The sequence below is a fragment of the Oryctolagus cuniculus genome, chromosome 2 (assembly GCF_964237555.1).
Source record: "Oryctolagus cuniculus chromosome 2, mOryCun1.1, whole genome shotgun sequence".
Classification (NCBI taxonomy): domain Eukaryota; kingdom Metazoa; phylum Chordata; class Mammalia; order Lagomorpha; family Leporidae; genus Oryctolagus; species Oryctolagus cuniculus.
Window position 1 is genome coordinate 88,075,204 of NC_091433.1, and position 24,906 is coordinate 88,100,109.

At 41.8% G+C, this 24,906-nt stretch overlaps 1 protein-coding gene across 7 annotated transcripts in view; it reads right to left on the reverse strand.

The window, feature by feature from the left end:
• Nucleotides 1–24,906, reverse strand: part of NSD3 (nuclear receptor binding SET domain protein 3) — a 129,973-nt gene that overhangs the window by 75,798 nt on the left and 29,269 nt on the right. For all 7 annotated transcript variants that reach the window (XR_011386371.1, XM_051832336.2, XM_070068551.1 and 4 more), the window contains exon 2: nt 8,107–8,825. Coding sequence is in view for 6 of the 7 variants with exons in the window: in XM_051832336.2 (XP_051688296.2) it covers nt 8,107–8,781 (675 nt within the window). In the remaining variant the exon portion in view is untranslated. The remainder of the gene's footprint in view (nt 1–8,106; nt 8,826–24,906) is intronic.

Sequence of the window (24,906 nt, forward strand, 5' to 3'; positions counted from 1 at the left end):
CCCAGAGAAGACAGGGGAGAGACGCAAGGAGAGCAGAGAGGCAGGCTGGACTAGGAGGGTCCTGGAAACCAGGCTGAAGAGCCTGGATTCATCTTCAGTGCAACAAAAAGACACTGGCAACATTTGAGTAGAGGAGGAGCATTACGCAGGTAGGCGGAGAATATTTATGTATATATATAATTTGCCTTTTTGGCAGGGAGCAAGAGAGGAAGCAGAATGCTCAATGCGGTTACTATAGTAATCCAAGTAAAAGAAGGTAGTGGCACCTTGCTGACAGGCCCAAAACTGATTCCGAAGTAGAACTACAAACATCTGCTGGAACCACTCTGTGAGCAGGGGAGGAAAAATCCATGTTTAAATGATAAATGTGTAATGACAAAGCAGTTTAGAAATATCGCCAATGATTGTATAGATTCATTCGACAGTTCATTTCAACCTACTGATAACAGCTGAAGCCTTCACCTTAGCTTCTCACTGAGCGAGCTACAGCAGGAAGACGGACAACTTCAGAAAGCACACGTGTGGCCACCACACACTTGACCTCCTAACGTCTAGGTGGGAAGGCTCTTTGTAACTCTTTCTGAGCGCAGACACACATGGGATGACTAATGGTTTTTATTTATTTTAAGTTTACTTATTTGAGACACGGCACTCCTATCTGCTGGCTCACTCGCCAAATGTCCACAATGATCAGGAGCTGAGAGCTCAATCCCGACCTCCCATTGAGTGGCAGGAACTTAATTAATTCATCCATTACCTCTGCCTTCCAGGGTCTGCGTCAGCAGGAAGCTGGAGTCACGAGCTGGAGCTCTGAACTAATGTGAGTTATGGGCTTTTTTAAAGATTTTATTTATTTTAAAGATTCTATTTATTTATTTATTTGAAAGGCAGAGCCAGAGAGACAGGAAGAGAGACAGAGATCTTTCATTGACTGGTTCACTCTCCCAATGGCCACAACAGCCGAGACTCGGCCAGGCCAAAGCCAGGAACCCAGAGTGCCTCTGGGTCTCCCATGTGGGTGACAGGGCCCTGAACACTTGGGCCATCTTCTGCTGCTTTCCCAGGCACATTAGTAGGGAGCTGCATCAAAGTGGAGCAGCTGACACTTGAACTGGGGCCCACTGGGATACCAGCATTATATGCATCACCTGCTAAACCACAATGCCAGCCCTGGACATGGGCTTCTTAACCAGCCTCTTAATCACTAGGCTAAACACCAGCCTATGAGTGACTAATTTTTTCCATCAACAGTCACAACTGGAAGGACTGGTCTGAAATCCATTCACTTCTCCCTTCCTGGATTAAACACAGGATTTCCGGGGCAAGCATGCGGGATAGTGGATAAACTTGGCATTCCATATGGGTGCCGGTTCATGTCCCAGCTGCTCTACTTCAGATCCAGCTCCCTGCTAGTGGCCCGCGAAAACCAGCAGAAGATAAATCAAGTACTTGGGCCCCTGCCACCCACATGGGAAACCTGGAAGAAACTCTTGGCTCATGGCGTTGGCTTGGCCCTGCCCTGGTCACTGTTGCCATCTGAGGAGTGAACTGCAGATAGATCTTTCTCTGTAACTCTGACTTTCAAATAAACAACAACAAAGACAGGATTTCCTTCTAAACTTTATCACTGAAATGTCTCGGGGTTTTGTTTTGTTTTTTAATCTTTTTGGGTCTAGATTGTTGGTGTTTTCTTCAGGCTGGCCTGAAACACTGTCAAAAATCACTTTCAAATAATTTAAATCTTTCACGTGGTCATTTTTAAAGAAAAGTGGTAGCAAAGGAAAAAGTCCAATAAGCTGATTTACTATCAGCTTTGTTATATAAATGAGATGGGGGCTGGCACTGTGGTGTATTAGGTTAAGCCTCTGCTTGGGGCACCAGCAACCCATATGGGCACCAGTTCAAGTCCCAACTGTTCTGCCTCAGATCCAGTTCCCTGCTAACGTGCCTGAGAAAGCAGTACAAGATAGCCCAAGTGCATGGGCCCCTGCACTCACATAGGAGACCTGGAAGAAGCCCATGGCTTCAGCCTGGCCCCGTCATGACCATTGTGGCCATATGGGGAGTCAACCGTCTGTAACTGCCTCTCAATAAATAAAATAAATCTTTTCAAAAAAAAAAAATGAGAGGGGAAAAAAAGTCAAATAAGGATGCTGTGATGACAGAGAGGGAATGCAATTTATAAAATGTGCCATCGCCATGGGCAAAACAGAAATATCCAGTGGGCAGCTGGCAATCTCTGAGTTGAGCTCAAAGGAAAGCTAAAAGGATAAAGCAAGAAGAAGCACAGTATCACGAACACCAATTAAAATGAGGAGAAATTTTGTTTAAGACACAATGGTCGGCCGGGGCCGCAGCTCAATAGGCTAATCCTCCGCCTTGCGGTGCCGGCACACCGGGTTCTAGTCCCGGTCGGGGCACCGGATTCTGTCCCGATTGCCCCTCTTCCAGGCCAGCTCTCTGTTGTGGCCAGGGAGTGCAGTGGAGGATGGCCCAAGTGCTTGGGCCCTGCACCCCATGGGAGACCAGGAGAAGCACCTGGCTCCTGCCATCGGATCAGCGCGGTGCGCCGGCTGCAGTGGCCATTGGAGTGTGAACCAACGGCAAAAGGAAGACCTTTGTCTCTCTCTCTCTCTCTCTCACTATCCACTCTGCCTGTCCAAAAAAAAAAAAAAAAAAAAAAAAGACACAATGGTCAATGGAAGTCAAAGCTTAGGGTCAAGAACTCAGAAAATGCCAAGAAATAAAATAGCTCTGAGTACAAAATCCATGTTCTTTCAGCTGTTCAAAGAATAGAGGGAAGTTTAAGTAGGGACACATTAACACCCTTTTTCATACTACTCTGCTGTTGCTTTGGTAGGAGAAAAAGGCACCAGAGTTAAAGATGACAGAGACTCTGGTCTCAACGTTCACTTCACTTCATTTTGAATGTATTGTTTTTATGGTATGTATTTACCTTTTGACACTTAGATTCCACATAGACAGATCTATTTCTAGGAAAGAATTACAGTATGCTCCGTGGACAGGAATAAAAAAACCATGTTAAGAGAGTAGATGAAATAAGTTATATTATCCTAAACATTCCTTTTGCCTTGGTACTTTTATTTAATAGATTTCTCTTGAGTACATTTTGGCTTTGCACTTTTATTAAAACCTAAAGAATTAATTAACAGTATGCATCAACTCTGGCAAAATGTCAAACCCTTATTAACATTACATAAATACATTTCAAAAACATTAAGAAAATCATATTGCCTAAAATAATCAAAAACTAACATCACTGAAGTTGAAAACAAAATTTTAAAGGCAATAAATTATGCATTTTTCTTTTCATTCCTAAAGAACTGCTTAAGTTTGTAACCTTAAAATATAAAAAAAAAAAAGTGTACAAAATGAACACAGCATGCAAACAGTTTCTAAGACTTTTAAGACCTAATACTCAGGCTAGAGAGCCAAACTTCTAACTCAGTGTTAATGGGACTGATCCAGCCTCTGGGCCTTCTGTTAAGTAGAAACAGCAAGCTAAGAGTTACTGAGACCCCCTTAGCAGATAAGTCCACTAAAGTGGTAGAGACCAATGACTGTGAATGGGGCCTCTACGCACATGCCTGAGGCATTACACCTGCCAAGGAGGAGGAACTACAGAAACTCTTCCACATGTTTCCAATTCAGTGGGTGGAAAAACAGCAAAAGCAGATTTCAAAAATATACAATTTCAATAGTGATCTCAGGTCTCCTGCTGCCTAGAAGTTTGGACACATTTTCATTGTTGAGAAGATATACTTAGATTGTTCCAAATAACAGCCACTCTTCAGAGTGTCAAACAGCTCAAAACTGGGAGGGAATACTTGCAGATCAAACACGAAGAAACAATCCGTGGCTGAAATCATAAAGTGTATTATTTTAGATGAGACTTTGCTCAAAAAAGAACCTACAAGTGGGCTTTTAAGACAGAAAGGAAACAAAAAAGGACAAAATCGATATAAAAGCAAATCTAGTTTGTGGCTTTTTCTTTAGGCAAACAGTTTTCATTTAGCTCCCCTGAGGCATCTGGGGGAGGAGAGTTGTCCAGTGGAGACAGCAGACACCTCTTCAGGCTTCCCTTCCAATTCTGAGCCCTCTACAATGCTAAAGACTTAAGAGGCTGGGACCCTTAGGGACAGGCAGGAGGCACAAGGACATCAGAAATGAAAACAGTTAAAATGTTCCTGCAGGAAGCAGTATAGGTGTTATTCAAATTAAGGAATTTTAACTTAAAAGCATGTATAGTTACAAAACAGATTTAATGTGTGCACATCTCCAGTTAGCCCCTTGGCTTAGCAAAAGCATGACAGGATAAGTAAGAACAACCTCTGGCTCTGAAACTCCTGTGTCAGAGGGAAGACAACTCTTATGGTCCCTAGTTCAGGAGCTTCTAACTGCTTCACATGTGATAAAACTTCCATTAGTCAAATACAACTAATGAGACTTTGGCTCTTCACTTCTCTCAAGGAAGGAAAGATGGAAAAAGGAAAGGAGGGGTGGAGGAAGGAAGGGAAGAGGAAGAGGATGGAGAAGAGAAAGGAGTTACACACATAGACACACATTCCCAAACAAAAACCCATCTGGATTTCCCCTCAAAACCCAACTTTCAGGTATTGGTATTAGTAACATCTAGTGCAATCAATGCTAGTCTTTACATTTACACCTTCAGTCACAATTGATGTCCCTTTATCCCAAAATATTTTAAGATTCTAAACAATCAAATACTAAAAAGAAAATGAACTAAAACTCTTAAGTTATATCTAAACATTCTATTCTTGGACAAAGCTTAAACTGAAGGTTTAAGTGATAGAAGGAGACAGATATACCAGATAGCCAGCAAAGCCAGAATTGGTTCTACAGTCTCAGTGCAAAGTGACTACTGGAAACATTACTGCATTAATTTTTTTCTTACATTCTAATAAAGAAGAAAGTAGACAACGAAAAATAAACAGATGGTTTTAGCCTGCCTCTTAATAGCTCCCAGGCTATTTTCTATTGAGACATATTTTTAACTACCTTTAGCAAAAAAATCTAGCCTAGCAAGTAAAACTGGATATTCTTCTATTTACTAGATTTTTTTTTCAAAAAGATTTACTTATTTGCAAAGGCAGAGTGATAGATAAAAAGGAAGAGAGAGACACCTCCAAACTGCTGGCTGACTCCCCAAATGTCCACAGCAGCCAAGGCTGAGCCAGATCAAAGCCAGGAGCCAAGAACTCCATCAGGGTCTCCCACATTGGTGGCAGGGACACAAGCATGTGGGCCATCATCTGTTGCCTCCCAGGCACATTAGCAGGAAAATGGATTAGAAGCAGAAGAGGCCAGTGCCGTGGCTCAATAGGCTAATCCTCTGCCTGTGGTGCAAGCACACTGGGTTCTAGTCCCAATCGGGGTGCCGGATTCTGTCCTGGTTGCCCCTCTTCCAGGCCAGCTCTCTGCTGTGGCCCGGGAGTGCAGTGGAGGATGGCCCAAGTCCTTGGGCCCTGCACCCCATGGGAGACCAGGAGAAGCACCTGGCTCCTGGCTCCTGGCTCCTGCCTTCAGATAGCGCCGGCCGCGGCAGCCACTGGAGGGTGAACCAACGGCAAAGGAAGACCTTTCTCTCTCTCTCTCTCTCACTGTCCACTCTGCCAGTCAAAAAAAAAAAAAAAAAAAAAAAAAAAGAAGAAGAAGAAGAAGAAGAAGAAGCAGAAGAGCCAGGACTCAATCCCAGGTACTCTCATGTGCAATGTAGGTGTCCCAGGCACTGACTTCTAGCTGTGCACTACAATACCCACTGCTGACAGATTCTTTCCAACAGCAACAAGAGGGACAGCAAGACAGTTCTCAGCAACTAATAGCTGAACCCAAATGAAGGTTTCAAGCATTTTTATGATTCCCAAAGGCCACAGAGCATCACACATCTTTTCACTGCAGGTCTAGGCACGAAATGCTATAGTGAATGCACCTGGAGAGCAGGAAGTTAATTTCTCTCCCTCTGCTTACTCATTTACATAAAAAATAGTAAACATAAGATACTTTATGTGAGCTAGGTTCTGTGGGGCAAGGTGAGCATTTAATAAGTAACACAGAAACTAAAAGGCATTTCAGGGACCCACCTGTGGTACGGCAGGTTAAGTCACTGACAAGCAATGCTTGCATCCACATTGGAGCAATGGCTGGAGTCCCAGCTGTTCCACTTCTGATCCAGCTCCCTGCAAATGTGCCTGGGCAATCAGTGGAAGGTGGCCCAAGTGGTTGGGCCCCTGCCACCCACGTGGGAGACTAGATGGAATTCTAGGACCCTGGCTTCAACCTGGCCCAGTCCCACCCTTTGTGGTCTTCTAGGGAGTGAACCAGCAAATGGAAGATCTCTCCCTCTGTCTCTGTTCCTCTGCCTTTCAAATAAATAAATGAATGAATGAATGAAATAATGACTAATTTTTTTTTAAAAAATTAGCCAGAATATAAAAAAGAATTGAGCTCCAATCACAGTGATCTCCTAATTTGTGGGGCCAGCACTGTGGCTTAACAGGTTAAGCCGCTGCCTGCAGTGCCAGCATCCCATATGGGCGCCAGTTTGAGTCCCAGCTGCTCCACTTCCGATCCAGCTCCCTGCTAAAGTGCCTGGGAAAGCAGAGGAAGATGGCCCAGGTACTTGGGTCCCTGCACCTACATGGGAGACCTGGATGAAGCTCCTGGCTCCGGCCTGGCATTCCTCTGGGTCTCCTACATGGGTGGCAGGGGCCAAAGTACTTGAGCCATCTTCCGATTCCAAGTGGAGCAGCTGGGACTCAAACCAGCACTCATATAGGATACCAGCATCACAGGCTTAACCTGCTGTGCCACAATGTCAGCCTCCATCTTTAGTTTTACTTCAATGCCATACCTTCAAATCTTAGAACAGTGCCATCAGTACGTGTTGAATAAATAAAACTATAGAAAAATAAGAACATATTGAGAGGCTGATGCCGTGCCGCAGTGGTTAACGCCCTGGCCTGGCCTGGGAAAGCAGAAGATGGCTCAAGTACTTGGGCCCCTTGCACCCATGTGGGAGACCTGGATCGGCACAGCTCCAGCCGTTGCAACCATCTGGGGAGTGAACCAGCGGATGGAAGACCTCTTTCTCTGTCTCTACCTTCTAGGTAACTCTGCCTTTCAAATAAATAAAATAAATCTTAAAAAAAAAAAAAAAAAGAACATATTGAAATGTCTCATTCAGAACTGTGAGTCTACAACCATTCTGAATTTTATTCCAGAAGATCACATTTGAGTTGTGGAAGTAACGTAATCATCACCAAGGAAAAGATGAGTTAGTAAGAAGTAAATGTTTGAACAGAAGACAACAAATTAAGTTATTCTGGCGTACTCGATACAAAAGCAGATGACTGTCACAAAAGTGTAGTTTTCTTTCTAAATCAACGTCTGGGAAACAACAGCAATTCATACATGCGGTCTTCATTCTAGTGACTTGGTTTGATGCATACTTGTTATTACATTATTACTCTGGAAATTCACTCTAAAACCTCTGCAAGAAATCTGGCTGGATGCAACTCAGACTGCCTACAAAGAATTAGATTTAAACAAACAAAATAAATTCTATCTGAAGTTTTAATTAATTTAAATGAATACTAACTCTTGATTTAAATAAAGAGTTCTTCTAGTACCTTAGGTTATTTTATAGTAAACACATTAGCAGTAAGTATCAAATCTAAATTTTACCAACAAAATCTGTATTTACGATAAATGAGAAACCAATACAATTAACCATTTTTTTCTTTCCCTTTTTCCTATATCTTGAATACCAGGAATTTATTATAAGCAAATAAAAATAATCAAGGCTATTACCACAGAGAAGCATAATAAACAGTAGTCTTAGTGTCACATGTTTTTAAAATTCTTCCCTTTAATCATGTCCATTCATTTATTTGACAAATATTTACCCAGCACCTACTATAATGTTCCAACCACCTTGCTAGTGATTAGAAGAAAGAAGTTACCACAAACACTCATACTTAAAGAGATAAAAACTGAAACAGATCTCCTGGGCTTCCAGTAAACGAGAAGATTACAAAATCTTTCAAAAAAAATGTTTCAACTTACATTGTGTTCTTCTGGCTCTAATTTGGGGATTTTGTGTGATCTGCGCTCCTCAGATCTGGATGAGTCATGCTTGCTGCTTTTTTTCCTTTTCTCTTTTCTGCTTTCGTGCTTGGACTTTGTGTGCTCACTTGCCTGTACTTCATTTAAAAGGTCTCCACAAAGGGAAGACTCAAACAATTCCCTGCCATTCTGGATAGTTTTGGTTATTTTCAGTTTAATTTCAGGTGAGCCAGTCTTCTTTGGAATCACAGTTTGTGGTACCGAAGGAGGAGGTGGTGGCTGTGGAGGAGAAGGCTTGTCCAGAACCTCATGTGGTCTTGTGTTTGGAATTTCGGAATGGTAATAGTCAGTGGGGCTAAAGTTTCTAACTGCACCAAAGCCATTGGCTGACCCATTGGGATACTGATTATACGACTGGTATTTGGTTTGAGTTTCATACATGTTGATTGATGGTGGATAGCCATTTGTGAGTGGAGGAAGATCTTCTGTTGTGGGTGGGTACTGAAAACCTTGCTGCAAGGTAGCTTCATACGGTGTCTGGCCACCATCTTCAACAATGTCACTGCTGTTGTCAAAGGCATCCTCCTGACGGATGTTGGCGGAGTCAATGAGTTGAGGTGGTTGCTGAATTGTGTTTCCCATGATCCCTTGCATGAAAGAGAAAGAGAAATCCATTGTTCTGCTCCAGCATCCTTAACTTTCCCTTTCTCTCATCGGGCCTAAAATAACAAAAGAAGGGATTAAAAGATGTTAATATCCCAATAGATAAGAGACTAATCAACTGAAAAAGAAATAAGCCAAAATGTTTTAAACCCAATTTTTGGATCCAGCCATGCACAAACATTAAATATTTCTATAACAGCCAATGTAATTTTGACCCAGGGAAAACACTTTTTAATCTTAAATGGTTATCTGTGTAGAACTCCTGACTACTTTCATGACTGGCACCAAATTTTTATCTTTTTTGCAAATAAGAAAAATGGTTTTGACATTTCTGTTTCTCAAATTAGATTATAAATTTCAAGTTAAAGCCAGTATTTACAAAATAAGCAGTGTCCTGACACATTTAAATACATTTACATCTGAGCTTCCTTTAAAATCATTCACGTTGGGGCTGGTGCTGTGGCATAGTAGGTAAAACTGCCATCTACAGTGTCGGCATCCCATATGGATGCCGGTTCAAGTCCTGGCTGCTCCTCTTCCGATCCAGCTCCATGCTATGGCCTAAGTCCCTGGGACCCTGCACCCACACAGGAGACCTAGAAGAAGCTCCTGACTTCTGGCTTCAGATCAGTGCAGCTCTGGCCATTGCAGCCATCTGGGGAGTGAACCAACGAATGAAGACCTCTCTCTCTTTCTTCCTTTCTTTCTCTGTCTCTGCCTCTCTGTAACTCTGCCTTTCAAATAAATAAATCTTTTTTTAAAAATCATTCATGTTTTGTCCAGTGGTTCTTTTTGTTATTATGGAAATAAAGTCTTATTGCAAATATTTTATTTATTTATTTTTATTTTATTTGAAAGTCAGAGGTACACAGAGAGAGAAGGAGATTCTTCTATCTGCTGATTCACTCCCCAGATGGCTGCATCGGCCAGAGTCGTGCCAATCTGAAGCCAGGAGCCAGGAGCTTCTTCTGGGTCTCCCACTGGGGTGCAGGGGTCCAAGTACTTGGGCCATCTTCTACTGTTTTCCCTGGGCCATAGCAGAGAGCTGGATTGGAAGAGGAGCAGCCGGGACTAGAACTGGCACCCATATGGGATGCTGGTGCTTCAGGCCAGGGCGTTAACCTGCTGCGCCACAGTGCCAGCCCTCCAAATATTTTAAACATAAAAGTAAGAAAGCCTGCTCTTTCCTCCTGACCCATCATTCTCATTCCTCTATGCCACAGGCAGCCATTGTAGACACTGTGCTGGGCATTCTCCCAGGAACCAACAGCTAGGAGCCAAGAGCCTCCTCCAGGTCTCCCACGTGGGTGCAGGGGCCCAGACACTTTGGATATCCTCCACTGCCTTCCCAGGCCACCAGTTTTTCGAAGTGGAGCAGCTGGGACACGAACAGGCGCCCAAATGGGATGCCAGTGCTACAGGCGGAGGCCTAACTTACTAAGCCACAATGCCAGCCCCTCTCTATACTCTTGCCAGTATTTAGTTGTTTTTAACAAGTGACATACAAGTACACAGCAGAGTCTTCTGGGATACTTTTACAAAATGTACCTATTAGAGTCTTTCCCCTGAACATTCTGACTCAATAAATGTGGTGTGGGTCCCAGAGCATGAATATTTTAAGACCATAGCCCAGCTGATTCTGACACACACTTTGGTTGGAGTACTGCATTATTAAACTTTGCATTACAAGAACAATTATACTCAGAATTATTGTACCTCCTCCAAAAGGTGTCTAAAGAACTGACATTATGTAACAATGCTGTAATATAGATAAGCCTTTGTTAGGCAAGGCTATAAGACCACTCTGCTTTGTCATAAGGTTCGACATGTCAACATCTCAACGCAGATTAGCAAACAGTCCATAAATTATCTCGACAGTCTCATGAACATTTTTTCTAGAAAATGGACAAACAGGTTTTCACTAATGAGTTGAACTAGCTGCAGCTGCCTGGAATACTATGAGGAAGGATTCTGAGGCTACATTCCAGTTCAATTTTATACTGATTAATATCTACCATTTAGATACTAGTGGGATTTACCACAAGGATAAAGCTAGTAACCCAAAAAAGCAAAGAGAAAAAGGAAATAGAAGCTAAGGATACACTTTTCAAAGTGTATCCAATTATACAACTGCTGTTTATTCTGATGTTAGCTAACAGAAATGATTTCAGAAGTTCTAAAACTGCTAACAAGTGAATAAGAGAGCACACAAGAAATCAAACTGCCTATATTGTTCTCTCCATAAGGGATCCGGGGGGCGGCGAGAATTAAAAGCAAGCTCAATTTTTGAAGATTTATTTACTTGAAAGGCAGAATGACCAAAAGAGAAGAGAGAGAAAAAGAAAGGAGAGGTCTTCCATCTGCTGGTTTACTCTCCAAATGGCCACAACAGCCAGGAGCCAGGAACTTCATCCGGGTCTCCCATGTGGGTGGCAGGACCCAGGTACTTGCATCATCACCTGCTGCCTCCCAAGGTGCACATCAGCAGGAAACTGGATTGGAAGTAGAGGCAGGACTTATCCTAGGCATTGTAGGGATGCAGGTATCCCAAGCAGTGGCTTAATCTGCTGTCACCTGCTCCCTCATTTTAGTTTGATATAAGTAATGAGGTAACATTACCATCTTAGAATTATGAAAAAACTTATAATCAGAGCATTTCTATATGCAGCCCACCTGATGCTCAAAACAACTCTGTAAACCTGACAGGACACAATGTGTTAGCTTCATTCTTTAGAGAACTACATTGACTCTTGAGACTAAGAAACTAACTATAAAGCTAACTAATTGAGTAAGCCTAAAAAGGAGTCAATCACCTGATGTCCAATCCTGTGCTCTTTTCCACAATATGTCATTGCCAGAATAATACCTTATGACAACTATACTGTAACTTGAGAAGTCATATGTTCAAACCTGAATGTGCTGTCTGTTCCCTAACTGAACTTTCCCTTTAGACTACCCCAGACTTATCACTGCTTCCACTATTTTTCTGGCTTCCCTGGCTAGAAATTTTAAGCTCATGGGTGACTAATATTTCTCCCTTTATTACGTTAACATGACACTGAGCAAATCTTGTAGTTTTTTCCTTTGAAATCTCTCTGGTTTGCTCTTTAAGCTTGTATCCCCAATATCAAGATCTAGACCAGGCCCTCAGCACCTATCCCAAACTATGGACAACTGATTTTTTTTTATTATTATTATTTCCTGTTTCTAACTTCTTCCTGCACAGGAATTAGATGATGCTTCTTAAAAGACGAAGTTCAGCACTGCTCAATAGGCTAATCCTCCGCCTAGCGGCACCGGCACACCGGGTTCTAGTCCCAGTCGGGGCGCCGGATTCTGTCCCGGTTGCCCCTCTTCCAGGCCAGCTCTCTGCTATGGCCCGGGAAGGCAGTGGAGGATGGCCCAAGTGCTTGGACCCTGCACCCCATGGGAGACCAGGAGAAGCACCTGGCTCCTGGCTCCTGCCTTCGGATAGGTGCGGTGCGTCGGCCGCTGCGGCCATTGGAGGGTGAAACAACGGCAAAAGAAAGACCTTTCTCTCTCTCTCTCTCTCTCACTGTCCACTCAGCCTGTAAAAAAAAAAAAAAAAAAAAAAAAAAAGACGAACTTCAGGGGCTGGTGCAGTGGGCTAAAACCTACACCTACAGCATGGGCACCAGATCGTATCCTGGCTGCTCCTCTTCTGATCCAGCTCTCTGCTATTCCTGGGAGGGCAGTAGAAGGCAGTTCAAGTACCTGGGCCCCTGCATGCACATGGGAGACCCAGAGGAAGCTCCTAGCTCCTGGCTCCAGAATGGTCCAGCTCCTACCATTGTGGTCATTTGAGGAGTGAACAAGCAGATGGAAGACCTTTCTGTCTCTCAAATAAATAAATCTTAAAAACAAACTTCAATAAGTTTATTCCCATACTAGGAAACTCTTAATGCTCTGTATTAAACCAAACCCCTCCAAGTCTTTCAAGATTCCCACAGGCTTCCTTTTTCCTGAATGTGTGCATGGATGCCCTTTTCTGGGAGTCCACTGGAGTCACTTCTTTATATCCCACGGTTTAATGCTATGCAGTAAATTATTATTCCCGTTTTACAGATGAGACACAATAGAGCTTAAAGAGACCAAAGTGGAATAAAATGTAAAACTTGGACCAAATCCAATACAATGCTCTTTACATGACAGTTCCCTGCCATTTTCCCCCCAATCACATTTGCCACCTTCCCCGATCCATACCATACCCATGATCCAAATGTCTATTTGGTTTGATGGCACCTCTTAACTCTTCAAATATCTAACAATGAATGCTTAGTTTTTATTCTACTTAACTGTATCATCCCACCAGTCTTTCCCATCAATTAATCAAACCAAACTACCCCTGTCGTTCAAGCAGAAACCTGGGAATCATGGCACATCCCTTTCCCTCAGTCTCACGCTTATCCAACCCATCAGCATATTGCCTGAGTTTTATCTCCTAAGTATATCCTCACATTTGTCTATTTCCATCTCTTTTGTTCTTCACACTAGTCTGACACGATGAAATCTTACCTACCGTATTCCATAGTTAGGTTCTGTCTCCATGCTGCATCTCCTGCCTCTCTAGTCTACTTCCTCGTATGATATCCAGTCACCTTTTGAAAACAAAGCCAATCAGAGAACTATCCTCCTCAAAATACAGCAAGGAAAGTGAACGTTCAACACACCTTCATGAATGACCCTCATGAATATCGTTTTGAGTGAAAGAAGCCAGATACAACAATTACATTTATATATATTTATATATATACACACACACACAATGTGATTTCATTTCTATAAGGTTCACAAACAGGGTAAGTTAAGACTAAATCTATGGTGAAAGCTGGCAGACAGTACTTGCCTACTGAGGGCACAGGAGGACGGAAAACACCGGAGGGAATGCTGATTACATTCAATTTATTGATCTAGATGGTAGTTACATAGCTTACTAAGGCAAGCCAAAACAAAAGAACAAAACCTTTAATGCCTTCCTACTGTATGCAAATAAAATCCAAACTACTTATCATGTCCAGCAAGCCCCTATGTGGTCAGAGCTCAGCTCACATTTCCAGAATCATTTACCTATACTCTCTGTGGCCACACTCACTGGCTCCCCTAAGTTTCTCAGAGATGCCAAATTCACTCTAGCATCATGATTTTGTATGTTACTCTGGCTACCTGGAACACCCGTGGCCCCTCAGGGGAGGCCTTCGGAGTTCCCTGCTCATTCTCCCCACTGAGCCTACCTTTTCTTATTTGCAGCACTTACCACAAATTATGTTGCCTTCTTGTCTGTCTCCCATGGTGGAACTGCAGGCTCTTTAAGGGTAGGAGCCATGTGTTTTACTTCACGTGGGACGCACAATGTTGTCCAATTAATAAATTAAAGTGTCCCCATCCTCAAAGTCCTCAAAGTGTCCCTGTCCCTCCATTTACCTGCCACCCCTCTGGGTACATTAGCTTCAGTGTTAAGTCTAGCTCCTGGCTATGCAAAAATGTGTTATGCTCACTGTAAAATGAAACAATTAAAATGTTGGAGGCTAGCACTGCAGTGCAGCAGTTAACCTGCCATCCGTAATGCTGGTATCCCTTATAAGCACCAGTTCCAGTCCGGCTACTCTACTTCTGATCCAACTACTAGCTAATGTGCCTGGAAAAGCAGCAAAGATGTCCCAAGTGCTTGGGACCCTGCCACCTATATGGGAGCTAGATTGAGCTCCTGGCTCCTGGCTTCAGCCTAGCCCAAACCAGGCTGTTGTGGCCATTTAGGGAGTGAACCAGCAGACATATCTTTTTGTCTCTCCCTCTAACTCTGCCTTTCAAATAAATAAAACTTTAAAAAAAATTGATACCCATAGTTATGTGGTCAATTGCTGGGAAAGGATAGTAACTTCAACAAATGGGGCAGGAGAAACTGACAGGGTACCTATAGGAAGAAACAGAATCTCGACCCTTACTCTACATCATACACAGATAACTAAAATTAGCTCATAAACTTACACACCAAAGTCAAAACTATAAAGTTCCCAGTCTAAAACACAGGAGAAAATAGAATACTGTGTTACACAAAGATTTCTTAAACAGGGCACAAATATCATGAACTAGAAAGAAAAACACTGATAAAATGGACTTCTAAAAAGTTTTTAAAAAACCTAAGTTTAGGCAGGAGAATATATTTGCTGCATATGTATATAACAAGAGGCTTATCTCAAGAACACCTTTATATGCTTACACTGCAGGAAATGGGGGTCCACTAGGTGTTTGAGCAAAAATGAAGCAACTGAAATCATGGTTTAAACATATGTTGCCCCAACAGATTAAGTGCTAATTATAAACAGAGATATGCACAGTGGACCTATCTGGCAGTCATTATTTTAAACAAGTAACCAAACATGGCACTACCAATGGGGGACAACTTGGCATTACATCACTCCTTCAGAAGTGATTTACACATTATCATCTCCCAAGCATTCTTTCCAATGCTCAAAATGAATCTAAAGTGAATAATGATCAGACAAATGCAAAATGTGAGACCACCGCACAATTGGCTTGGGGCCTTTAAAAAAATGCTAATATTACAATTAAAAGGTGGGAAAACTATTCTAGATTAAGAGACATATGTAACAACCCAGTGGAATGTGTGAGCTTCAACGGAATCTTCATTTAAACACATTCACATAGATTTTTAAAAAAGATAACTTGGAGACAACTGAAGAATTTGGTGAAGGGGTTACGACACTGCTTGAGATGCCTGCATCCTGTTAGAGTGTCTAGGTTTGAATCCCAGCTCTGCTTCCAATTCCAGTTTCTGGTTAATGCGCACCCTGAGGGAGAGCAGAGCTGGGGGACCAAGTTTCCAGGCTGCTAGCTTTTGCCTGGCCCGGTCCCTACTGTTGAAGGCATTTCAGGAATGAGCCAGGGATGGAAGATCTCTCTCTTTTTGCCTCTCAAATAAGCAAAAATAAATGTATTAAGACATTTATAAAAGACTTCAGTATAAAAATAAATACGAATGTTATTAACAGAGCTATTAATTTTTAAAAGCATGATGAGGGTATTCTGTTTATGTAAAAGAATGTCATTATTATCCGGGTTCTGTCCTGGTTGTTCCTCTTCCAGTCCAGCTCTCTGCTGTGGTCCAGGAAGGCAGTGGAGGATGGCCCAAATGCTTGGGCCCTGCACCCACATGGGAGACCAGAAGGAAGCACCTGGTTCCTGGCTTCGGATCGGCACAACGTGCCAGCTATAGCGGCCATTTGGGGGGTGAACCAATGGAAGGAAGACCTTTCTCTGTCTCTCACTAACTCTGCCTGTCCAAAAAAAAAAGAATGTCATTATTAGGAAAGCCAGCCTGAAATATTTAGAGAGAAAGCAGCATGTACCTACAACTTTCAATATGGTTCAGGACAAAGAAGTATATACATCAAACAAATGAGGCAAAATGTAAAAAATGGCTAATCTAGATGCTGGTGGTAATATTCTTTTAGCTTCTCTAAAGGTTTGAAAATTTTTAAGTAAAAAGTTGAGAAAAAAAAAAACAAAAATAATTTGGTTAGGGTTTGGAAAAAGTACTGAAAATAAAAAGTTACAGCTTCCTAAGTTAACAACCAACTGGGTCAAAGGGTCCACATTATTACATTTTCTAGAAAGCCTAAGCATGAATAGGGCCGTGCTTTTTCTTATTCCGCCTCCCAATAACGTAATAATGCAAACAAGGAAGCAGTTTCAATAATTTTTATAAGCTATTTTAGGATTATAACTAAATTTCTTTACATAGCAATCTTCATATGCCACCAATCTTCAAACAGAAGCCATACCGACTGACACAATGGTTAAGATCTTCCTAAATTACTGAATTAGGGAGCTCTCTACTAAGTACCTTGGCTCAGAATCAAACTGCTAAGTTGAAAGCCCCACTCCAAAGTGCATGAGTTTGTGATTTTAGCCAATTTATTCAATATGCTTAAACCTCAGTTTCCTTATCCAAAAACTGATATTTATAATTTTCCACCTTGTACAGGGTTGTGAGAATTCATGAGTTAATCCAAGAACGCGGCGTTGGCACACCGGGTTCTAGTCCTGGTAGGGGCGCCAGATTCTGTCCCGGTTGCCCCTCTTCCAGGCCAGCCCTCTGCTGTGGCCCGGGAAGGCAGTAGAGGATGGCCCAAGTGCTTGGGCCCTGCACCCGCATGGGAGACCAGGAGAAGCACCTGGCTCCTGCCTTCAGATCAGCGCGGTGCGCTGGCTGCAGCGCGCCAGCTGTGGCAGCCATTGGAGGGTGAACCAACGGCAAAAGGAAGACCTTTCTCTCTGTCTCTCTCTCTCACTATCCACTCTGCCTGTCCAAAAAAAAAAAAAAAAAAAAAAGAAAAAGAAAAAGAAAAAACACCACTTGAGACAGTACTGGCACACAGTTAGAGCTCAGTATTTGTATTTGTGGGCTCTTATGATCTTGTGTACAAAGTTGGGTACACAAAATGTGAAAAACACAATCTCTGACCTAAAGACATTTACAATCTCTTTGGTAAGACAAGATATGATTTTATGAGTAAGACTCATGGAATAGGGGCTGATGCTGTGGCATAGCGGGTAAAGCCGCCGCCTGTAGTGTCAGCATCCCAAATGGGTGCCAGTTCAAGTCCCAGCTGCTCCACTTCTGATCCAGCCACCTGGTAATGTGCCTGGGAAAGCAGCAGATGGCCCAAGTCCTTGGGCCCCTGCACTCGCATGGGAGACCTGGAAGAAGCTCCAGGCTCCTGGTTTCAGATTGGCTCAGCTCCAGCTGTTGTGGCCATTTGGGAAATAAAACAGTGGATAGAAGACCTCTCTCTCATCTCTGCCTCTGTAATTCTGCCTTTCAAATAAATAAATAAATCTTAAAAAAAAAAAAAGCCTCATAGGATAGTAGTAAACAATGTGAAACAGCAGGTGACTAAGTGTGTTACCACTCCAATCATAACAGACATCTGAAGACAAAGAATAATGCTAGAAAAGGAGGCATTTCGGCCATGAAAGACAGATAGGATATTGAAGTTAAGTGGTTTTCACAAACCACTCCATAGAGGCCACCAAAAATGTTCACAGCTTTGTCCTTAATAAGTCCCTGTTAAAGACAGCATGTTTAATTTTTTATTGCTGAACATACCATTAACATACAAAGATAGTAACAATAATAATGTTGGTAATATTTGAGGGCTATGTGTCGGTTCCATCCTGCTTTGAATTTGCTACATTATTTTACTCCCCAGAACACCCTTTTGAGAAAATACTATTGCTGACTCCCATTTACAAATGAAAACTCAAGGCTAGCATGACTAACTTACCCACAGTCACACAGCCGATGGTAAATGGAGGCACCGCTCTCTCCCTCTCACACGCACACACACAAACACTGCTCAACAGCACTGGATCTTAGGGAGCTACTTCCCACAACCCCTAAATATGTAAGCAAAACAAAAATCCCTCACCTAACACTCTCCCACTCCTATTCCCCAGAGACAAAAATTCAATGGGAGCCCAAATAACTGAATTAGTCTTCTACCCATTCTAATCTGGGTAGTATATGAAATAGCACACAAACCGACTTCTGCTAAATTCTTGTTCTGACCGACGTTTCTAGATTAATACAAAGATAAGTCAATGAATAAACCCTTTTTCCTTAATTCTGCTGAAGCCGTCCCCAGACAGTCTGAAGTGTTTACTAATGCCTCTTTTTGTGCGTAATGTGCCCTTCACACTTTTTTTTTGCTTGACTGTTAACCATCTTCTGAGATCAGAAAGTCATTTCTAAGAAGTAGTCCCTTAAGCTCTGAGTTAGTCTGAGTAACTTTCCTCTGTTCCTAAGATAGGATGCACACCTCTTAGAATTAAGCCTTAAACTATCTGTTTACGTGAGTTTTCTTAAGAGCAGGAAGTAATTTCACTCCCACACCGTATGTGTTCCTAGGGAACAACGGGAAGGCTCCTAGCAGGGGCTTCAATCAATCTTTTATATTGAGCTGCGTGAACTGGAAGCAGTTATCGCACATAAATGAAACGCTTTCAAGAGCTGCTGAGCACCTTTCCGAGGAGACTGTAAGAGAATATAAAGGCAGTTACAGTCTCCTCAGGTAACAAGGCTGGCAAAATATGACTGACAACGCTTACAACTGCCACCACAGAGTCTCACCTTAGCTCTGGGCTATCCTTCCCTAGAAGGTTCAAAGTCCCCAGAGATTGACATAAAATGAAATAAATTTCCAAGGATTTTTATCCCCATCAAAAACCAAAGTATATTTTTTTAAAAGAAATCTTACAAACACATTTATTTAAAGTCCTTGTTATTGGTACTGTAAGTCCAAAATACAGAATGTGGAAGCCCTGAAAACACAATTTTCATAGACATGGTTAATTGAATCAGTATGAGCCTCAATCTTTATTTTCCAAAGCTATTCAAGTAAATATAACCAAAACCAAAGTGTACATTAGAATTTTCACAGCTAGAGAAAAACAGCAAAATATATAAGATGACTTCTACAACACAGAGGAAGAGGGTGGTCTGCCTTTACCCCAGCATAAACAAGGGATCCAGATGTTTCCTTATGTGAACTGTTACAGGGAACATTTCTCAAGGTTTATGATAAATCCACAGTCTGAATGTGTTTCCATAGTAACAGGAATAGAGTGCACGTAGTCTACAGTAATGAACCAGCTATGCTGTTTCTTGAAAACCTGGCATTTTTTACTGTTCGGCAATTTCTGCAGCAAAAACATTATTAAAGATCTCTCTCTTTCTCTCTCTCTCCCACTCTCTGTAACTCTGCCTTTCAAATAAATAAAATAAACCTTAAAAAAAATTTTAAGACATGTAATGCTGACAAATTACATTATTTTGTTTTAAAACCAAAAAAAAAATCAAGCTGCAGTACATAAAGACAAACTTAAACATGGATTTTTTGCAGTGTAAAAAGAGAGATATCAAAAAAAGAGAGATATCAAATGTATTTATATACTAATCTCTAACTGAATGATCCCTTAATGTTTGAAAATCAAATGCTGTAATTGAAATCAACTTAATACAAACATGGTACACCTCCAGAAACTTCAGGATATGACTCACACTGAACGACAGAATATGAAGACCTCCGGGGAAAAGCATCAAGGGAGATTTTGCCTTTTACTATTTTTTACCAAGAAGTGGGGGTGAGAAGAGAGGTAGCTTTTTTTTAACGGCCCATTATTTTCAGCACATGGTCTGCTAGGATCTGAAACCAGAAGCCTGTTAAAGTAAAAACTTGAGAAAAACATGGTTAGGCTATAGGAAGAATGCCAGACTTAAATGCTAGGACTGTAGAAGAGATTTCATTTTTGCGGGGTTCTATCTTTTCTTTATTTTTAATCTAAATATATGATCAGTGCAACCCCTTGACTACAAGTTGTGAATTTTATATTTCCCATTTTGGCTTCAATTAAAAAAATATGTTTAGTAATGCAGTATAATAACAAATGCACATTGTTTAAAATAATGGAGATATTTTGTATGTTTTATTACATCTATTTTAAAATTGTAAATCACTCTTTCTTTTTTGAAATTAAGTAAGATGTAAATAATACTAAAGAGCCCAAACACACACCTTTAAAAATCAGCAAAATCAACTACCATTAAAGTTGAACAGAAGTAAAACTCGATTTCTACCCTCTGGAAAGGACACAAATTACACTAAAAATCAATATGCTTCCTTGACAAGCCATTAGTCCTCTCTAATCACATCCAACTTTCTCTCTCTCTCTCTCTTTCTCTCTCTCTCACACACACATACATACACACACACACACACACACTAGCAAGGGGAGAGGGGAGACTTGTGGAGAAAAAAGGGAAAAACCCATCCACTTGGTTCTAAGAACTTGACCATGCCTCCAAAGCACCAAAAAGGAAATGAATAATGTTACCTTTCTGTTCACTAAAAGCATCAAGAATTGATAGCATCTAATCTAGTCCTCATTACAGACAAAAAAGCAATAACCAAATTCAGTACAGTGACTACACAACTCAATGTCAACCTTTCAAACAAAAAGGATCCTGTTTGAAAATTTTGGTCAAGGCAATGCAAACAAAATTATAAATGGAAGTTTTTGTTCCATTTCTCTTTAGGTTATTTTATCCTTTAAAGGAACAAATACCCTATCAGATTACAAGATCTACTATTTTATCTACAAACAAAATTGTTTTTAAAGGTATATACATTGGTAGTTATAGTTACCCAAAAAAAGTTTTAGCCACGCCACAAGAGAATAAAAGCAAGTTATTTCTGACTGAAAGTTGGGTATTTTCTCACAAACATTTGTTAACTTTCTTTAGTAATTTAAATACTTAGACTTCCCAGGCTAAGGCTGTTAGATAATGGCATAACTCTCCAGGCCCGTGAAAGCATCAGTTTCTCTACATTTTTTTTTTTTTAACAAAAAATTGAGGATGTCAAAATCATGAGGTTGGACAAGACTGCTGGTCAAACTTTGAATCCTTTATGAAAAGCTTACTGGCACTACAGTGGAGGCTGATTCTTTGAAAGTTTAAGGCTGTGAATTAGAGGAAAATATTTTCCTACACTACTTTTCAGTAATTATGCTAACAAAACACCACATCCCCAAATGACAGAGAGGGCTCGCAGTATTTTAATACACAAATTAAATGTTCTACATTAGTAAACCTTATCTGGATATCTTGACTTAAAGGTACTTTCCAAGGTAGCCATTTAAAAAGATCTCTAAACTGCTGACTAATTTCTGGGTTAAACTGGAAAATCTGCTTGCTTAAAAAAACAAACTATTCAGGAGAGAATATACTTCCTTTAGGTAAATATATTCATGTGATTTTACTCATTCTCACCATGAGGCAAATGATGACATTTTTATGCAATTCTCGACAATGTGCTTTTTTTTTTTTTTTTTTTTTTTTTTTTTTGACAGGCAGAGTGGACAGTAAGAGAGAGAGACAGAGAGAAAGGTCTTCCTTTGCCGTTGGTTCACCCTCCAATGGCTGTTGTGGCTGGCGCGCTGCGCCGGTGCACCACACTGATCCAAAGCCAGGAGCCAGGTGCTTCTCCTGGTCTCCCATGGGGTGCAGGGCCCAAGCACCTGGGCCATCCTCCACTGCACTCCCTGGCCACAGCAGAGAGCTGGCCTGGAAGAGGGGCAACCGGGACAGAATCCGGCGCCCTGACCGGGACTAGAACCAGGTGTGCCGGCGCCGCAGGTGGAGGATTAGCCTAGTGAGCCACGGCGCCGGCCTGACAATGTGCTTCTTAAAGGGGTCTGACTCCATCCATGCATAGTAAGCTCAAGGCTGAGCAGCACAGGTCGCCCTTTCAGAACAGGATTTGTTGCAGGACGTCACTCATCCACCAGCTAAGCAAAGCATAAGATTGCGCACTCTTCAGTAAACGGGGTGGGGACAAAATGTGTCTCACGGCAGAATACGAAAACAAAACAGAAATAAACATTGTGTTCTTCCCTTTTTTTCTCCCTACTAAAGGATGGTATTTTTGTCCTTTCTTAAAGACACAGTAATACAAAATGTCCTGCTAATCTATCCATTTTACTCAATTTCAGAATTTAAGAACTAAAAGCCCACACAATGAATGTTTTCATTTATATGAAATGTGCAGAACAAGCAAGTCCCTAGAGAGAAAAAAGACCTCTTAATAGCTGTTGCTGGAGTTGGGAAGAGGGAATAAGCCAGGAGAGGGTAGGGTGTCTCTTCTCAGGGTGATAAAAATTTTCTAGAATTGGACAGCGGTGATGATTCCATAAACTTGGGAATAAAATGAAAAGCATCAAATTACCTACATTGAAAGTGTAAACTGAGGCAGACATTGTAGTACAGTGGGTTAAGGCACCACTTGGGATAACAGTATCCCATATCAGAATGCCTCGCTACTCCACAATTCTGATCCAGCTTCCTGCTAATGCACCTGGAAGGCAGCAGATGATGGCCCAAGTACTCAGGTTCCTGATCCAGGTGGGAGTCCCAAATGGAGTTCCTGCCTCCTGGCTTCAGCCTGGCCTAGCCCTGACAGTTGTGGGGCATTTGGGGAGCCTCCACTCCCAACTCACCACTCTGTTTTTTAAACAAATAATACATAAATCTTCTGAAAAATTAAAGGGTAAACTGTATGGAATGTGAACTGTATCTTAGTAAAAAAAAAAAGTGCTCTAAAAAAATAAAAAATTTATGTATGTTTCTCAACGAAGTTTACATACTCAGAGAATTACTGATTTGTACACACATTAAATGTGTCTAAAATTTTAAAAAACCTTTACATTTATTACTAAGCTATAATAATTAAAAGGTGAGGATTTAGAAAGGGACAGACAATGAAGGAGAACAAGACCACAGACAGTCTCCCAGGGAATGTGGAGCAGAGAGGACTCGGAGGGAGGGACGGAGACAACTGCCCATCCACACTGAGGAAAATTCAGACGCTCACCACACAGCATACCAACCCCAGGTAGACTGAGGCCCCAAGATAAAAAGGAAAACTTTTAAGAAAAAAGAAAAACAGAAGATCTTTATAAATTCTGGGTATGAAAAGATTTCTTTACAACACATAATTAGTACAGTACATAAAGGAATTGAAGATATCAGTAACATTAACTGAAAAAGTTGTATCACAAACACAACACAAAGAAGCACGATGACAAGCCCACAGATAACTGCATGCAGAAATCAAAGCTTCAGCTTTCCTCCCCACCCAGACCATCCTTGCCAGTCCATCCTTCTGCCTCACTTCTCATCTGCGTCCTGACTTCTCTTCCTGCTTTCACTGTTGCTCACCTCCATTCTACCCTCTACAGCATCGGCAGTATTGAAAAACAAGAAGTCCTTCAACCTTAATAACATCCCTTGGCTCTCATGGTTTGAATAATATCCAAAAGTGGAAGGCCCTTCATAATTTGGCTGCCCTGTGTGTGCTGCTTTTGTTGTCCTATTTTGCTTACCATTCTAACATTTCCTCCCTCATCTCCCATTCTTTATAATGCTCTTCAGAGGTGTTAAAATACTCCAAGAAGCTTTTCCAGACCACCACTCACCTTAAACACCCTCCAAAGCCAGGTCAGGTATCTTTTCTGCAGCCATAGTACCTACCTACACTCCACCACAGCACTCAACACATCGCATGGGGCCTCTTAGCAAAAAGAAAGAGTGGGCGTGTGTATGTCCATGTGTACAAGGGAATGGGATCTCAAAACATGTGTGTAAGAAAGAATGCTAGAACACTTTATTACACCAATTCAGGATACTACGTGCTGTCTGTCCACTGCCCTCTCTGGGCTGAGGTTTCACGATGAGCGACCTTCCTTCCTTCCCACTCTGCTGCTGTCACTAGCTGGAAGGCGGCCAGAAGTTAAAGCCAGATTGTCCCCACCCCAATCTATGCAGACTTCCCTAATAAAACAAATATTGAGCAGACACTGAGCTCAGCACTAAGGTTACAGGAATGAAAATTCAGACAGGGTCCCTGCAGTCATATAGCTCACATTTTCACTGGAAGGAGAAGGCAACAGGAGAGTGCTAGACATGAGGCTCAAAATTCACTCTTGGTAAGATTCATTTATTCATGTCACACAGAGTAGCCCCAGATGACAAAGGAAAACACCTAGGGTTGAGAAGCTGCAAGATGTAGGGATAAGAAGACTTCAGACATCTCCAGGCTTGGGAAAGTAGCCACAGCCTGCCTTTTCCAAAGATGCATGTTAATAAACCCTGTTATCTAAGAAGAGCTTGTTAAGAACTTTCTTGGCTTCTTAATGGCACAGCTTCCAAATGGTCTCGATTTTTTAAAAAATATTTTATTTATTTATTTGAGAGGTAGAGCTATAGACAGAAAGAGGGGGAGACAGACAGAGATAAAAGTCCTCCATCCACTGGTTCACTCCCAAATGGCCACAAGACCACAGCTGAGCCAATCCAAAGCCAGGAACCAGGAGCTTATTCTGGGTCTTCTATGCGGGTGCAGGGGCCCAAGTACTTGGGCCATCTTCCACTGCTCTCCTAGGCCATAGTAGAGAACTGGATCAGAAAAAGAGCAGTAGGGACTAGAGTCAGCAGCCAAGTGGGATCCCAGTGCCACAGGTGGAGGCTTAGCCCAC